The 18,610-nt window shown below is 44.3% G+C and overlaps 1 protein-coding gene across 2 annotated transcripts; it reads left to right on the top strand.

The window, feature by feature from the left end:
• Nucleotides 1-4,507: 4,507 nt before the first annotated feature.
• On the top strand, nt 4,508-18,504 carry LOC118398000 (terminal nucleotidyltransferase 4A). Of its 2 annotated transcripts, none has more exons than XM_035792923.2 (13): nt 4,508-5,708; nt 7,115-7,238; nt 7,353-7,399; nt 7,518-7,638; nt 7,880-7,987; nt 10,094-10,222; nt 11,328-11,541; nt 11,654-11,780; nt 11,965-12,068; nt 12,214-12,377; nt 12,476-12,607; nt 14,847-15,026; nt 15,324-18,504. In XM_035792923.2, the coding sequence occupies exons 1-13, from the start codon at nt 4,909-4,911 to the stop codon at nt 15,501-15,503; spliced, it is 2,430 nt and encodes an 809-aa protein (XP_035648816.1). In that variant the 5' UTR covers nt 4,508-4,908; the 3' UTR covers nt 15,504-18,504. The 2 variants fall into 2 exon arrangements, with proteins under 2 accessions (XP_035648816.1, XP_035648817.1); XM_035792924.2 differs by having other exon boundaries at nt 4,509-5,708; nt 14,847-14,900.
• Nucleotides 18,505-18,610: the final 106 nt, after the last annotated feature.

The raw sequence follows: 18,610 nt of genomic DNA, 5'->3' as shown, positions 1-18,610 counted from the left end.
AGCTCACAGAACAAGGCTCCGGGCAGCCGAGCGGAAATGGAGGAAAACTCGCCTCCCTGCGGACCTGGCATCCTTTCACTCCCTCCTCTCTACATTTTCCTCCTCTGTCAATGCTGCTAAAGCCACTTTCTACCACTCTAAATTCCAAGCATCTGCCTCTAACCCTAGGAAGCTCTTTGCCACCTTCTCCTCCCTCCTGAATCCTCCTCCCCCCCCCCTCCTCCTCTCTGCAGATGACTTCGTCAACCATTTTGAAAAGAAGGTCGACGACATCCGATCCTCGTTTGCTAAGTCAAACGACACCGCTGGTTCTGCTCACACTGCCCTACCCTGTGCTCTGACCTCTTTCTCCCTCTCTCTCCAGATGAAATCTCGCGTCTTGTGACGGCTGGCCGCCCAACAACCTGCCCGCTTGACCCTATCCCCTCCTCTCTTCTCCAGACCATTTCCGGAGACCTTCTCCCTTACCTCACCTCGCTCATCAACTCATCCCTGACCGCTGGCTACGTCCCTTCTGTCTTCAAGAGAGCGAGAGTTGCACCCCTTCTGAAAAAACCTACACTCGATCCCTCCGATGTCATCAATTACAGACCAGTATCCCTTCTTTCTTTTCTCTCCAAAACTCTTGAACGTGCCGTCCTTGGCCAGCTCTCCCGCTATCTCTCTCAGAATGACCTTCTTGATCCAAATCAGTCAGGTTTCAAGACTAGTCATTCAACTGAGACTGCTCTTCTCTGTATCACGGAGGCGCTCCGCACTGCTAAAGCTAACTCTCTCTCCTCTGCTCTCATCCTTCTAGACCTATCGGCTGCCTTCGATACTGTGAACCATCAGATCCTCCTCTCCACCCTCTCCGAGTTGGGCATCTCCGGCGCGGCCCACGCTTGGATTGCGTCCTACCTGACAGGTCGCTCCTACCAGGTGGCGTGGCGAGAATCTGTCTCCTCACCACGCGCTCTCACCACTGGTGTCCCCCAGGGCTCTGTTCTAGGCCCTCTCCTATTCTCGCTATACACCAAGTCACTTGGCTCTGTCATAACCTCACATGGTCTCTCCTATCATTGCTATGCAGACGACACACAATTAATCTTCTCCTTTCCCCCTTCTGATGACCAGGTGGCGAATCACATCTCTGCATGTCTGGCAGACATATCAGTGTGGATGACGGATCACCATCTCAAGCTGAACCTCGGCAAGACGGAGCTGCTCTTCCTCCCGGGGAAGGACTGCCCGTTCCATGATCTCGCCATCACGGTTGACAACTCCATTGTGTCCTCCTCCCAGAGTGCTAAGAACCTTGGCGTGATCCTGGACAACACCCTGTCGTTCTCAACTAACATCAAGGCGGTGGCCCGTTCCTGTAGGTTCATGCTCTACAACATCCGCAGAGTACGACCCTGCCTCACACAGGAAGCGGCGCAGGTCCTAATCCAGGCACTTGTCATCTCCCGTCTGGATTACTGCAACTCACTGTTGGCTGGGCTCCCTGCCTGTGCCATTAAACCCCTACAACTCATCCAGAACGCTGCAGCCCGTCTGGTGTTCAACCTTCCCAAGTTCTCTCACGTCACCCTGCTCCTCCGCTCTCTCCACTGGCTTCCAGTTGAAGCTCGCATCCGCTACAAGACCATGGTGCTTGCCTACGGAGCTGTGAGGGGAACGGCACCTCAGTACCTCCAGGCTCTGATCAGGCCCTACACCCAAACAAGGGCACTGCGTTCATCCACCTCTGGCCTGCTCGCCTCCCTACCACTGAGGAAGTACAGTTCCCGCTCAGCCCAGTCAAAACTGTTCGCTGCTCTGGCCCCCAATGGTGGAACAAACTCCCCACGACGCCAGGACAGCGGAGTCAATCACCACCTTCCGGAGACACCTGAAACCCCACCTCTTTAAGGAATACCTAGGATAGGATAAAGTAATCCTTCTCACCACCCCCTTAAAAGATTTAGATGCACTATTGTAAAGTGGCTGTTCCACTGGATGTCATAAGGTGAATGCACCAATTTGTAAGTCGCTCTGGATAAGAGCGTCTGCTAAATGACTTAAATGTAAATGTAAGGACAGATGATTTTTTACTCACTACGTGCTTCAGCACTCTGTGGTCCCGTTATGTGAGCTTGTTTGACCTATTACTTTGTGGCTGAGCCGTTGTTGCTCCTAGACGTTTCCACTTCACAATAACAGTACTTACAGTTGACTGGGACAACTCTAGTAGGGCAGAAATTTGACGAACTGACTTGTTGGAAAGGTGGCATCCTATGACGGTGCCACGTTGAAAGTTACTGAGCTCTTCAGTAAGGCCATTCTACTATCAATGTTTGTCAATGGAGATTGCATGGCTGTGTGCTTGATTTTATTACCTGTCAGATTTTTTTACCTGTCAGCAATGAGTGTGGCTGAAATAGAGAAATCCACTAATTGGAATGGGTGTTCACATGCGTTTGCCCATGTAGTATATGTGAGAACGCTGTTCATTGCCTACAGCTCAGCGTTCAACACCATAGTGCCCTCCAAGCTCATCACGAAGCTAAGGACCCTAAGACTGAACACCTCACTCTGCAACTGGATCCTGGACTTCCTGATGGGCCACCCCCAGGGGATGAGGGTAGGCAACAACACATCTGACACTATGACTCTTAACACGGGGGCCCCTCAGGGGTGCATGCTCAGTACTCTCCTTGTACTCCCTGTTCACCCAAGACTGCCTGGCTGCACACGACTCCAACACCATCATTAAGTGTGCTGACGACACAACGGTGGTAGGCCTGATCACCAATGGCGATGAGACAGTCTATAGGGAGGAGGTCAGAGACCTGGCAGTACGGTGTCAAAACAATAACCTTTACCTCAACATCAACAAGACAAAGGAGCTGATCATGGACTACAGGAAACAGAGGGCCAAGCACACCCCCATTCACATCAACGAGGCTATAGTGGAGAGGATTGAGAGCTTCAAGTTCCTTGTTGTCCACATCACTAAGGATCTATCATGGCCCACACACATCAATAAGGTGAATTTGTCTCCCAATACCTGTTGGAAAGTAGATTGAACCAGGTTTTCCAATAAGATTTTGCCTATGCATTGCTTTACCGCCGACGCAAGCATACCCATAACAGGATGCAGCCACCACCATGCTTGAAAATATGAGGAGTGGTACTCAGTGACGTGTTGGATTTGCCACAAACATAACACTTTGTATTCAGTACATAAAGTTAATTTCATTGCAGTTTTACTTTTATGCTTTATTGCAAACAGGACACGTTTTCGAATATTTAGTTCTGTAGAGGCTTCCTTCTTTTCACTCTGTCACTTAGGTTAGTATAGTGGAGTAACTACAATGTTTTTGATCCATTCTCAGTTTTCTCCTATCACATCAATTAAACTCTGTTTTTTTTAACCTTTTATTTAACTAGGCAAGCCAATTAAGAACAAATTCGTATTTACAATGACGGCCTAAAGTCACACATGGCTTCATGGTGAAATACACTTCAGTGGTCTCCTTCCTGTATTTTTGGAGTGACAAACCATCCAAAGGGGTGTGATTACTCTCTGAAGGCCCTGTACATATTTACCTCAATTACATTAAGCAGACACTCTTATCCAGAACGATTTACAGTCGTGAGTGAATACAATTTCATATTGGTTGGTCTCCGGCGAGATTTTACGGAAAGATCTGACAAGAACGTCAAAGCAAACGCGGAGGACATTTGCAGGGCAATAGTCCCGGAAGACGAGCGAAATGTTGTTGCAGGTTCTCTGGATGTAGTGCACCGCCTGGGTAGGCTGAGAGATGGGGAGAACAGCCAGCCACTGCGACCAGTGATCATGAGATTCATCCCCAGGACAGCGAGGGATCTGACATGGAAAAGTGCAAAGAAAATGGCTATTTAAAGAACAACAACCTGAGGTTCAAGGAGGACCTGAGAGCATTTGATAAAGAAGCTCGGAATCGTCTGTGGCCAACGATTGCGAGAGCAAGGACGGAAGGGGAAAGTGCATACTTTGCGGGACCAAGGCATTTGTTAATGGAAAGGGAATTCAAAATCACGTATTTAAATCAAATCACGTTTTATTTGTCAAATACTTCGTAAACAACAGGTGTAGACAAACAGTGAAATACTTACTTTTAAAAACGTACTTTTATTTATCGTCACAAAAATTCAAAGAAAGAAAACATAAATAATAGAAAAGGTAAACCACATAAAAATAAAAGTCATATTAAATACACAACGAGTAACGACAACTTCGTTAAATAACTGGGGTACCAGTACCATGTCTGGGTGCTGGTCCCGTGCAGCTCAGTTGGTAAGGTATGACGTTTGTAACGCCAAGATTGTGGGTTCAATTCTCGATCTCCAACACATTGCCAGGGCTTTAAAATATTTATAATGTAAAGTTTATTACTATCTCTGATTATTTTCTTCAAATTAACTTTAGCTTATCTGCCTCCTGTTATGATAATATCTTATGTATTTTTTTTTATTCATAATACATATGTTGCGATATAAACATGATCAAGTATGATTCAAATATTTACATTGAACAGCATTGGTTGGTTTGTAATTAGTTAAATATTGTGGCAGCTGAGAGCGAGGTGTAGGGAGGAATGGGCGGTGGATGTGGGTGTGTTCAAGCCGATAGTTTAAAATCCTACAGAAATGCGCACGGCGCTTTGGTTTGAAGAGAATACGCCATATTGATTCACCGAAGACTTCTGCTAACCGTTTTCAGTTAGCGGCTTGAAAAGGACCTGGACTACTCTTCTCAATGGTCCTCGTTCGGTTTGGCGTTAGCACTTCTCTGTCTTTGTAACCCGGTTTACTAGCTCATTTATTTTTGTCGGAGCAGTCGTACATTTTAACGGTCTCATTGACTTGCTTGAAGTGGGTTCAGAAAAAAGAAGTTGAATGGATCCTAGGGTGGCTTGGATTCAGCCCGAGCAGAAAGGACCTGCAAACGCATTTTGGATGCAAGTCTGGGAGACTTCTCAGGTACGAGCAAACTCCGGCCAGCATCTTCATAATAATCAGAACTACAACCTGCATTTGAATTCTCCAGCGTTGGACGTTTATAAACATGTTGCGGCAAAGGGCAATAGCATGTGCACCAACACTGGTCTGAGCAGCAGCAGCCATCACGGTATTTCAAAAGGCACTACTTCTAACCACGGCACTGCGTTCTCCTCCTTCGGGGTAACGTTACCGAACGGACCCGTACAGAACTCATTGACCCCGTCCAACGCTTACGGGGTAACGACAGATTTAGGAGACAGTAAAATGCCCCAAAAGACGGGATCTCTATCGTCCTTGTCTTCAGTGGAATCCATAACGGACAGCACATCTTCAAACCGCTCTTTGGGAAAGATTAGTGGTGGCAATGTAACTGGAAATATGAATAAAAACGCTGGCGGTGTCAATCTGTTATTTAACTTCAGTGAAAGTATGCATAATAATGTCAACCAGTACCACCATCAAAGGCACCATCAGCATCACCCTCAGTACAATTTCCAACAGAATTGTGTGAAGCGTCACCCGACTCACCCGCCTGCATCCCTAAATAACCACACTCACCATCCAGGCCGAAGGAAAAGTGACAACAAGGCGAGCACCTATGGGATGAATTACCTTCTTTCTAACTATGGCAACTATGTTAGTTCGGAGACTGGGACGCCTTGGAAGACGAGGAAATACAGCCCCGGCGTTGATGGGTGAGATGTTATTTTTGATAGGGCCGTTGCCCCTCTGGAATTGTTTGACGCTAACGTTAGCTTGCTAACGCTAACCGCGATAACGTTACCTATCATGGTTTCCTACTAGCGAGACACGTTTATATTATTATAAAAAATGTCATGCCTAAAGTCAATCCGTGTTTTGGTGTTTGCATGTTGACGTTTATCTTTTTCAAATTGATTTACTGCACGGGTGATTAGTAATCGGAATGTTAACGTTAGCTGAAATAGCTAGCTACTTAGCAAACTAGAGCGCTAATTTGACTGCGCGCTGCACTGACTAGCCAGATTTAACTTGTTAAGAAGCTATAACTAGCTAGCTAGATAACGATTTGTTAAGGTTAGCTAACAATTAGTAAGCTATTTGACAGATCTAAAGGGTTGGGTAACTTCTGGAATGTTGGGTTAATGCCGCATTCATGTCATGTCAGAAATCGGAAATTTTCCGGCACGTTTACTCAGTAGAAAGATACCCGAGTTTCCTACTTACGTAGTATCAGAATCGAGCAATAGGAAGCTATAAGCAAAAAAATTACGTTAATTTTAACTCTGAGGTCCCGAGTTTTTTATATGACGTGAAGGCGGCATGTAACGCAAAATTATGAAAGCGGTCATGGTTAGCTAACGTTGCTCTTTATACAGCCACTCAGGGGATTAACGTCTGACTCATTATTCGGTTATTAATAAAACTATAGCAGGACTTGCTAGTTTATTACATGACCTAATATTGTTGATTAGACTTACGTTATGCATGTTAACATTGTCAGCAACAAAAAACTGCCAGGTGACTTTGTTTAAGATTCTCTGGTTTCCATGGACAGTTGAAAGATCCATAGGTTTCATTTGAATGTAACTGTGTAATACAATGATTGGCCTCTAGTTGTACCCTTGTGGCATTGGAAGAGCATGCAGTGCCCAGACCTGAAGGCCCTAGTGTTTAAGTAGAATATTTAACAATTTCAATGGGCCATCACTGTGTCGTGGATGAAAATGTAGGCTAATGTACATACTGCAATATCTGGTTGTGCTAAATTTCAGTGTATGGCTGCACTCATTCATTTTGGTGTGAAAAATGTTAACATCCGTGTATATAATTTGTGTATAGGTCTGTGATCAGTATGGGAATTGAAACCTCAACCTTGGAGTTGCTAATCCCATGCTTTTACAGGACTATGTAAAGATTTTGAATGTCGTGAGGGATGCTGAGCTTACTGGAAAGCCTGTATCAACGTAGGCTATATATATATATGCTTCCATAATGGTCTTGCTTTCTTTGAAAAGACCTCCTACCATGTAGGTGACCTGATGACATTTAAATGAATGAAAATGTAAATAGTATAATTATTTGACTGGTTTTGTGTGTGTGTTAACCCCCCCCCCCCCAGTCTCCATGAGGAGGTGGTGGACTTCTACAACTTCATGTCTCCCCGACCGGAGGAGGCTGCTATGAGGAAGGAGGTGGTCGACAGGATCGAGACTGTCATCAAGGAGCTGTGGCCTACTGCCGACGTGAGCACACACACCAGAGCTGGGGGTTGAACTGGGACATCAGACTTTTTTCCCCTAAAATTATTTGTACAGTATAGATTTTTTTCAAACTATTTCATTCCCCTGCTCTCTCAGGTGCAGATATTTGGCAGCTTCAGCACTGGACTCTACCTACCTACAAGGTAAGAGGGCAGTCTTGTTGTGATGTTTTGGCTCAGTCTTGTTCTCAGAATTTGCCACAAGTGTTTGGCCACCAGTTTACTTAATACCATCTCTCTCTCTCTCTCTCTGTTGCCATAGTGACATAGACCTGGTGGTGTTTGGGAAGTGGGAATGTCCCCCGTTGCAGCAGTTGGAACAGGCCCTCCGGAAACATAACGTGGCGGAACCTTTCTCCATCAAAGTGCTGGACAAAGCTACAGTGAGTAGCTCTTCATAAAAATACATGCCTATAATCTGTTGGAGTAACTCCAATGTTGTCCGAACTGATAAACAAGCAGATGGTTTGCTTTAATAATGTAGGACAAGTCTGCACCAGCTAATGATTGGACCTAATTAGTGACTGCTTTAGAATTGAGATGGGGAACGAAACCGAAATGGACTTTAACTAAACTTTCTTTTTCAGAAATTAAGTCACAATGTTTCTCTATTCTCTCTCCCAGGTGCCAATCATCAAGCTGACTGACCAGGAGACTGAAGTCAAAGTGGACATCAGCTTCAACGTGGAGACTGGAGTCAAAGCTGCTTTCTTTATCAAGGACTACACCCGGGTGAGGACACTAGCATTTATAGTTCCTTTATTTTCATGGGAGACCTGAATGGCTATAATGATCAGAGCAACAATTTAAAACGTGTTCCCAGTTGCAGGGTATAAAAACTGGCCTATGAAAGGAATAGAAATGGACTTCATTTCCCCCGGACGCTCCCATATTGTAGTTTCAGTTAAATTTGAGGCTAATAAATACTTACTGAAATACTGTCCCTGTGAAATGCATTTTCTATCACTAGCAACAGAAGCACTACTTAACCACTTCACAACTATAGTCCACAACATATTTATTTAAAATTTTGCTCTATACTCCATAATTTTCGAGTTGATATGTTTCATATCAGGCAAGTACAGAATGTGCACCTGCACAGTGGTGCTGTGACGATATGGTCGTTGTAGTTATTCAGCACAGAAACTTGATGACTATTTGCTTAATGAAAACTACAACTCCCTTCAGGTTAAACTGGTTTAATAACCAATAAAAAAATGACATGTCGGTTCATCGCTCATCACTACTTTCCATAATACTAGAGCGTGCCCAATTTGATTGGAGCACGGGGTGAGTTTCCCAAAGGCTGGAGCGTCAGCCTTCTTGCCCGCTCCCATTTCACACCAGTAGAGCTCACTTCACGAGGTCAGGGCATGCCTGGCCCAGCATACAATTGTAGTCTACTTGTGTGCTGCTATAGCCCCTTGCTTTAACTACTGTCATGGAGTTTACTACATATTTTCATAAATAAACTAAAATCCACAGGTGCAAAATCACAGTAACTTACAAAGAGGAACAAGAGTAAGTTTGATGTACTATCTACAACTAAAGAATAATTGGTGAATCTGAAAAGACTCATCCCGAAAGCATGATAGCACATTCACATAGTAAGTACACTAACCAAGGAATGATGTGTATCATTGTAGCAAAGTATTTATGAACAAAAACATCTGCTCGCAAGTTTAATTTTCATTCTATCTACAATAGGTCATAAGTGAATTTGGGCCAATAGCCCTGGTATATTACCTCTTTCAAGGAGCTTTCCATTTTGATAGGGTTACTTTGCCTAAACATTTACATTTGAGTCATTTTATCAGATGGACTTAGTTAGTGCGTTCATCTTAGGTTACTCTAGCTAGGTGGGAAAACCCACATCAGTCATAGAAAGAGAACTGAGGTGGCAGAACGGAGTGCTCTGGTTGGGACGTGGGGTTTGAGCATATCCTGAAGGTATGGATGGGCAGCTCTTGCTGTTCCGTAGGTAAGCACCATGGTCTTGTAGGTACTGAGGAGCAGGATGACATGAGAGAATTAAGGCATGTTGAAAATCAGGCAGGCTGTTGCGTTCTGGATAAGTTGCAGGGGTTTGATGGCAGAAGCGGGGAGCCCAGGCAACAGTGAGTTGCAGTAGTCGAGACAGGAGTGGACCTCGATTAGGACCTGCACCGCTTCTTGTGATGTTGTAGCGCATGAACCTGCAGAAGCGAGTCACTGCTCTGATTTTTGCAGAGAAGGATAGGGTGTTGTCCAGGGTAACGCCAAGGTTATTTGCACTCTGGGAGGGTGATAATGGAGTCTGAGCAGGCAGGCCTTCCCCGGAAGGAAGAGCAGCTCCGTTTTGTTGAGGTTAAGGCCTACCTATAGAAGGAGAAAAAATACTTTCAAGTCAGTGAGCCTAATAAGGCATTTTTTGTTTAATTTAAATGTAATTCTAAGTCACAGCCTATATGCACAGTAAGAGTCAGGGGGAGATCTGGTGATGGGCGTAGAATATACAGTCAGTAAAGGAATGTCTCTCTGACATGTTCTGTATTCAATTACATAACCGAACATGCTGCTGGCACCAGAAGCATAACTTTAGAATGAGTCATTGTCCCACTGACCTTTTATAACTGTAGCCACAAAATCAGCATATGATATAACATGACAACCTGTGAAAATGAGAAGACTCATTTTATTTAAGTTGTGATCCCCATACTAAGTTACAATATTTTCGTGAAATGGAGACTTTTCCCTCATCTAATGGAAAATTCTTCCAATTTTTAATCTGTGCTCTGTTCCTCAGTGACTGTAAATTAAGCAGAGATTTTATATCTCCCTCGTTCCCTCCCCCTACAGAGGTATCCCGTGCTGCCTTACATGATCTTTGTGCTGAAGCAGTTTCTGCTCCAGAGAGATCTCAATGAGGTGTTCACCGGAGGAATCAGCTCTTACAGCCTCATCCTGATGGTCATCAGCTTCCTCCAGGTACACGCAAACACTAGTATGACATGGGGCTAGGCGATATACTGTATTTTTACTATTTACTATATTGATGCATGCACCGGTTTGGGTTTTTACTTTACTTTCTATAACAGTTTTTGAATGTTTGGTTTGTTAAATGTGATGCTTCGCTACTTGATTCACCGCTCACTCTCTCATGCCGCTTTCCACATAGTCTTAGACCTGCCCCCGCCAATCAAGGAGCGCGTTTGTTGTTCCTCAACCACGAGACACTTGCGTTCAGTCTGCATGGTCAATGCAGCACATGCAAAAATGTTGATGACAATGATTCTGTTTTCACTTTTCTTCTTAATATAATTCCTCTGGCATTCTATAATTGCACTAGTAGTTTGTTTCTTACGTCTGCAAACAGTCAGTGGTTTCTTAGCAAGTTATCCCTAAATCTTGTTAGTTGCTAATCACTAGCTAGCTAATAAATGTTCTAAGTCAGAGTAAACATAATTAGCTATACATCATGATAATACTTGATGGCGTAGACCTAAATCAGCATGTTTGTGCAACAGTTTCTTATAAATCAAAAGAGGAATACGCAAAGCATGAGTAGGTTGGCTACATGAAGTAGTTAAGAGGAAACATTCAATGTAGCCAGAGATTATAGGGTGCCCAAGGAAATGGTTATCAACACTTTGGTTCCTACCCTGTCACAATAATTCCTCCCTGGCATTTTCATTCGTTGTCATGTCAAAAACACATCTAAAGTTCCCACTATTATATTCGAACTATAGAATTAGAATAATCATTCTATTTCGATAATTCCAACAGTTTTCAACCAAGTGTTTTGCTCTATATCGCAAGTCAAATCGCAATTGCAATATTTGGTTTAAAATTAGGCCTAATTGTCTGCCCATATCGTGCAGCCCTACATGGCAGTGTGGAAATTCTCAAATGAATGCAGAAATGGATGAAAATGTAGAATACGTAAAATATCACCATACTATAATTTTTTTGTTATACCGTGATAGACAAAATATATCGCCTAACCCTAGTTTGACAGTGTACAATTACAACGCTTAGTGTTGTTCTAACTCCTATGCCGATTCTCTCCCTCCCTCCGTCGCTCTCCATCCAGCTCCACCCAAGGATTGACGCCAGCAACCCCAACATCAACCTTGGCATTCTGCTGATTGAGTTCTTTGAGCTTTATGGGCGCCATTTTAACTACCTGAAGACAGGCATCCGCGTCAAGAATGGGGGGGCCTACATGGCCAAGGAGGACATGATGAAGGTTATGACCAATGGCTACAGGCCCTCCATGCTCTGTATAGAGGACCCACTGATGCCAGGTGGGGGGTGTGTGTGCGCTGGACTGAGTGTTTGGTTTTCCATTAGTTAATGTTGTTGGCTGTAGTTTGTATGGGCCGATTAGGTTATTTTTTTGGCATATGTGTGTTCCAGGTAACGACGTTGGCAGGAGTTCGTACGGAGCCATGCAAGTCCAGCAGGTGTTTGACTACGCTTACATCGTCCTCAGTCACGCCGTGTCACCACTCGCACGCTCCTACCCAAACAAGGACATTGACAGGTTCGGTCCTCTTAGATTGTCTTCTGGATCCATCCGGCCTAGAAATATTTGTAAATTAATAAGTACAACTGTTATCAAAGTAAAGATTGTCAAATGAATACGGTGGTTGTGTTGGGAAGTGTAACTGATCCACTGCTGTGCAATGTTTATACCGTTCCCCTCATGTTTCTCACTATCCCTGCAGCGCTTTGGGTAGGATAATCAAGGTGACACAGGAAGTGATTGACTACAGGGAGTGGATCATGACGAAGTGGGGGGGCAGGCACCTCGCCCGTATGGAGAGCCAGGGTAAGAGCAGTGTCTGTAACCTCTGCCTACCATGTTGACAGTCTTGTATGGCAGGTTCTGTAGGTATATTAGCCTGTGTGTGGAGGGTACTCTTTGTCTTACATGGCAGTTTTGGAAGTGTGTATAATAATCTGTTTCTCTGTAGGTTCCCTCCTGGATCAGGACCCAGCAGGGTGTGTGTTGGGTGTAGGTGTGGAGGAGCAGAGGGACTCTGTTTCCCCTCACAGTGCAGACTCTCCCATGTCCCTTTCCAGTCCTCACCAACACTCCTCAGCCTCCTCTGTCTCTTCACTGTCTGGGTCAGACAATGTAAGGACAGAACACACACTGCAGTCTTTATGATGGTATTAATTAATTGATTGATAGCTGGCCATGTTTTAACCCCTCCACTCTGCTGTTTGTTCTAGGACTCTGATTCGACACCCCCGGCGCTGCCCCTCTACCCCTTTCAGGCTTTGGGTATGACTCTACCCCTGGGCCTGGCACTGGGCAAGGCTGGCATCAACCAGCACCACCTCATCATGTCCCCTGGCTCACAGGTACAGAACCTAGCATCTACTGGCCTTTATTTGCTTTCAGGGAGTGGGAGATTAAAGGTAGCCTCCCCAATGTACGAAGTTAACCCAATATCGGGCCCATTTCCACAACTAAGAGCGTTGAAGCGCAAGGCTAAACTGCTGTGCTGTTTCGGTCCCGTAGTTACCACGTTGTACCAGGGTGAAGCGCATCGGTGCATATTAACAGATACAATTGAAGTTGGAAGTTTACTAACACTTAGGTTGGAGTCAATAAAACTCATTTTTCAACCACTCCACAAATTTCTTGTTAGCAAACTATAGTTTTGGCAAGTCGGTTAGGACATCTACATTGTGCATGACACAAGTAATTCTTCCAACAATTGTTTACAGACAGATTATTTCACTTATAATTCACTGTATCACAATTCCAGTGGGTCAGAAGTTTACATGCACTAAGTTGACTCTGCCTTTAAACAGCTTGGAAAATTCCAGAAAATTATGTCATAGCTTTAGACGCTTCTGATAGGCTAATTGACATCACTTGAACCAATTGGAGGTGGACCTGTGGATGTATTTCAAGGCCTACCTTCAAACTCAGTACCACTTTGCTTGACATGGGAAAATCAAAATAAATCAGCCAAGGCTTCAGAATTTTTTTTGTAGACCACAAGTCTGGTTCACCCTTGGGAGCAATTTCCAAGTGCCTGAAGGTACCACGTTAATTTGTACAAACAATAAGTATATACGTAAGTATAAACACCATGGGACCACACAGCTGTCATACCTCTCAGGAAGGAGCCGAGTTCTGTCTCCTAGAAATGAAAGTACTTTGGTGCGAAAAGTGCAAATCAATCCCAGAACAACAGCAAAGGAACTTGTGAAGATGCTGGAGGAAACGGGTACAAAAGTATCTATATCCACAGTAAAAGGAGTCCTATGGCGACAACCTGAAAGGCCGCTCGGCAAGGAAGAAGCCACTGCTCCAAAACCGCCATAAAGTCAGACTACGGTTTGCAACTGCACATGGGGACAAAGATTTAACTTTTTGGAGAAATGTCATCTGGTCTGATAATACAAAAATATACCCTTTTGGCCATAATGACCATCGTTGTGTTTGGAAGAAAAAGGGGGAGGCTTGCAAGCCGAAGAACAGCATCCCAACCGTGAAGAACTGGGTGGCAGCATCATGTTGTGGGGGTGCTTTGCTGCAGGAGGGACTGGTGCACTTCACAAAATAGATGGCATCATGAGGAAAGAAAATTATGTGGATATATTGAAGCAACATCTCAAGACATCAGTCAGGAATTTCAAGCTTGGTCGCAAAAGGGTTTTCGAAATGGACAATGACCCCAAGCATACTTCCAAAGTTGTGGCAAAATGGCTTATGGTCAAGGTATTAGTGGCCATCACAAAGCCCTGACCTCAATCCTATAGAAAATTTGCAGGCAGAACTGAAAAAGTGTGTGCAAGCAAGGAGGCCTACAAACCTGACTCAGTTACACCAGATCTGTCAGGAGGAATGGTCCAAAATTCACCCAATTTATTGTGGGAAGCTTGTGGAAGGCTACTCAAAATGTTTGACCCAAGTAAAACAATGTAATGGCAATGCCACCAAATACTAATTGACTGTATGTAAACTTTTGACCCACTGGGATTGTGATGAAAGAAATAAAAGTTGAAATCATTCTCACTACCATTATTCTGACATTTACATTCTTAAAATAGTGGTGATTCTAACTGACCTAAGACAGGGAATTTTTACTAGTATTACATATCAGGGATTGTGAAACCGGAGTTTAAATGTATTTTGTATGATAACTTCAACTGTACCATGACTGTTTACACAAGCAGCCCAATTCTGTTTTTTCCCCCCACTAATTGGTCTTTAGACCATCACATCGTCTTTTTCAGAGCTCGTCGGATTGGTCAAAAAGACCAATTAGTGTATAAATATCAGAATTGGGCTGCATGTGTAAGCACAGCCTAAGTGAGAGCGATGTCCTTCATCGTGCTCATCTCATCTGCCGTGCTGCTCGTGCCAATGTCATAATTCCAAGTCTACCTTTTAAATGTATTGTAAAAAATCCTGAGATTTGTCGCCAGAGAAAGTATATATTTTCTATAAAATAATCCATCCAGGCCGTCTGTTTTAGTACTCATTTCCCACTAACAGGGATTGTGAAATGGTGATCTAACACAGTTTGTGATTGGATTTGTGAGAACTGAAAATGTCTCTCCCTTCCCTCTCCACCCTCTCCAGGCGTGTATGTCTTTGCCCGGTGCCCTGACGATGCACTCTTTACCTGGCAGACAGGTGGGTATAGACGGGCACCATCTCCCCCCCTTTTTCCACATGCCCCCCCCTACCCATCATAACCCCCATGCCCCCTCCAACCCCCAGCCTCTGTCCAGCCCCCACCCTGCCAGCCACACACACCAGGTAGGCGCCGTCCGCAATCACCGCATACACACTATACATGGAGAACCTCTTTCTCCTATCTTTCTTTCCTCTAATACTCTCCTCACCTCTCACTTTCTGCTTTCAACTCCTCTTGCTTTCACTGTTTCTCTCCTTCCCTTACTTCCTCTGTTCTCTCAATCTGTCCCTCTTGATTTCATTGTTGTATTGTATATCTGCCAGATTGATCTGAATATAGCATTCCTTTTGTAGACTAGGTTTCAAACACTCAAAATGCTTTGAATTCTAACACTTCATACCTTCTTTTTCTCTCTCCAGAACGGTCCCAAGTGTCAGATGAAAGGTTTCCACAATCCAGCCGTGGTCCACAGTCCCGCCCTGGCCAACCGTGCACACACCCACCCTCTCACACACGCCCACACACACTCTCACACACAGTACCGCAACACCTGGCGGCGTCGCAAGAGGGACAGCTTACCAGTTAGCCTGAGCAGATAAAAAGACAAAACATCTCCCTCTATCCCTCTTTCCACTCCTCCATTCTGATTGATTGGGAGGACAACTTGATGGGACAATGCCCCCTGCTGTTCAACTTAAAGACAGGCAGGCAGAGACCAGACCAGCATTGGGATTCATTCAACACTTTGGGCTGCTGAACTTGGGCTGCAGATAGGGAAACAGGTGTAGCTCTGGGAAAACTTTCCGTTTCTCTCCCTCACTCCATCGCTCTTCATCTCTGCATGTTTTTCACTGCGCAACGAACCAACGGCCAACGATACAGGAATGAGCGGTGCGGCTAGAGAACAAAACGCAACCCCGCCCAACGTGCACTCTGACCCCAGAACTTTTCTGCTAGCTCTCCAGTCCTTCACTTTCTGTTTGGGATCCACATTTGTTTGTTTTATTTTGTTCCGTTAATGTCTTATTGTTCAATTATATATTTTTTTTTAGCTCTTTGCAGTTTTTCACTTACGTTTGGTGAGACTGAGGATAGTGACTTCTTTGCCAGGTGAGAGTTGCGAAAGCCCAGTGTCTTATGGGAAAGTGTTTATTTTTGTTTGGTCTTTGACTGGGTTACATTGTCAAGGCGACAACCTTTGTCCTTGAACCCTGCAGCCAAACTGCGTCTTTTTCAGTGTTCACACAAGGAACGACCGTTTCTCATTTGTGCAATAACATGTTCTATTTTTTAAGTAAATGTTTATTTAATTTTTATTATGTATGTAAAGGAATTTGGTGTTTTTTTAAGATTGTTTTATTTTTGTATTTTTAGTTTTTATGGCAGAGTTTACAGAACCTTTGCCCAGGTGGCCTCCGAGAGTGTGTGACGAGAGCGTGTGTGTGTCAATTGGTGAGCTGTGTGTGTCTTGTTGGAGTGTCGATGTATAATCGACCCCCCCCAATTGGTTGTTTTATAATGTGATTCAAAGGGGTTAATTAGAAGTATCTAAGTCACTCCATACTATTGAAGTGCATCTTATTGTTAGACAGGCTAAAAAGTCTACAGTCCCACTAGATGGATCTCTTGCTATAGCAGAAGCGGCAGACTGAGCTCAAGCCCAATACCCTAGCTGTTGTTTTTAAAAACAAAACGTTCTTTATTTGGTGTGTGTGCGCTTGTATCAGTCATAGGATGACTTGCGTTCACCCAACGTTTGCGATTTTTGCTACTCAGTCCTCGCTTAGACTAGGGCTGAACTTCTATAGCAGGAGTTAAGCACAAGCCCAAGTACATATTGTATTCCCCAGGTGTGTTTCTGTTGGATGTATGTCTCTGCTGTTGTTTTAAAGATATGCATGGTCTCGTGCGTATGGGAGGTGGAGTTAAAGGGACAGACAAACTGACCTGAACTTGAAGATCAGGGCGGTGCCAAATGGAACCCTTCCGCCGACATTGTGCATTACTTTTGATTGGGCCAGTGGGCTCTGGTCTAAAATAGTGCACTACATAGGGGATAGGGCACCATTTCAGATGCACCCTAAAAGACTAGGTGCTCTAAAGGGTCTTTCCCCATAGCGGGGGAGAGAGAGAAACTCCAGGACTGTGGAAAGGGAATAATTGATTCCATTCTGGAATCTTGTTGGTACTTCCGCAAGTTTGCAATGCCTTTTCTTTCTGTTTACTTCAGTGCGTGTGTGTCGTCTCTGCAGACATGCAGCCGCATATATATACACACACACGCCTGTGTGTGACTGAGGAGCATTGCGGTTGCTACACAGACAGCGTTATTACTATGCAAGTGGGTTATTTTTGTGTGCCCCATTTCTGTTTCCAATGACAACCACTGCTTGCTGGATTGAAGTGATGTTATTGTAAACTCGAGTTTGACTGACTAGGCCTGTGTGATCGGTGGGCTCGGCTAGATGGTTGCTAGTCAGCCTCAGCCCAGTTACAAGTGAACCACAACTCTTGCATCCTGATGGTTTGTAATTCCTATCTGTTAGTCTATGGAAGGGTCTGTGTGTGCGCCAGTGGTCGGGTATCTGTCTCATCTCAGAGCGAGGGAATAGCAAGACTGGTTTCAAATGTCACCCTATTCTCTCTCTCATACAGTGCATGCTATTTAACCTTAGTGCTGGTCTAAAGTAGTGCCCTATATAGGGGTTAGGGTGTCATTGTAGACTACCACTTGACGTCCCGCCACTGTTTTAACCTAACGGCAAGTATGAAAGTGCACATGGGGAGCGACTTGCACTCTGTAGTGGATGACTTAATACCCTCCCTAGTGCACTACAGTCCTCTACACTGAGATTGTGTTAGGAGGCAGTGTCAGTCTGTTAGTATAGCAACTTTTACCCACCAATCGACCTGGCTAATATACACCGCCTTTTTTACAAGGTGCCGGTCTCCAATGGCACCCTATTCAGAATATAGTGCGCCACTTCTGATTAGATCTTTGGTTTCTTGTGGAGGGTAGTGGGGCTATATAGGAAATAGGGTGCCATTTGGGACTTGTCTGCTTTTAGTGAATAGAACCAGCGTCTGTCAGAAGAGCTCTAAAACACTATCTCTGGTTGGAGTTTTGTCAATGCTGTCAAAGATGTCCACAATTTTTACAGATTCTATTAAGACTGAAATGCGGTGTGACGTCTATGGATTTAACTTGAATCCCAATGGTCTACACAAGCTTCCTCTCCTCATCTACTTTCCTTTATTTGATGTGAAAGAAACTGGAGCAGGTGAAAGCCAATCCCTTGGTAGATCCACCATTTTATTTTCATCTATTTAGATCAGTGCAGATCGGAGAGAAAGTCTCTTTAGACTATTGAGAACACGAAACACTTGCATCACAATGAGTGATTTTAAACATAACGGACGCCATTTTGTGAAAGGTGGCGGCTCCTCTGTCCTGGCCAACTAATCTGAGCAGGAACTCCTAAAATGGCTGCCAAACTAGCAGTGGCCTCGGAGTGACAGTCTGGCTTTTGTTTTGAACATTTTTATGTACTGGTATATTTTTTTCTATTTTATTTTTTAATAAACTTCTTAAAACGGGCAGTTACAGTGATCTTGTTTTTGTATGTGCATAATTTGGTTGCAAATTAATCATTGGATACAACGCATACAGAACACATGCCCACAAACTAAACAGGTAGTGGTTGGA

This window comes from Oncorhynchus keta, chromosome 19, assembly GCF_023373465.1.
Source record: "Oncorhynchus keta strain PuntledgeMale-10-30-2019 chromosome 19, Oket_V2, whole genome shotgun sequence".
Classification (NCBI taxonomy): domain Eukaryota; kingdom Metazoa; phylum Chordata; class Actinopteri; order Salmoniformes; family Salmonidae; genus Oncorhynchus; species Oncorhynchus keta.
The sequence above is the reverse complement of the archived record's forward strand: the minus strand, read 5'-3'. Positions and strand labels throughout refer to the sequence as shown.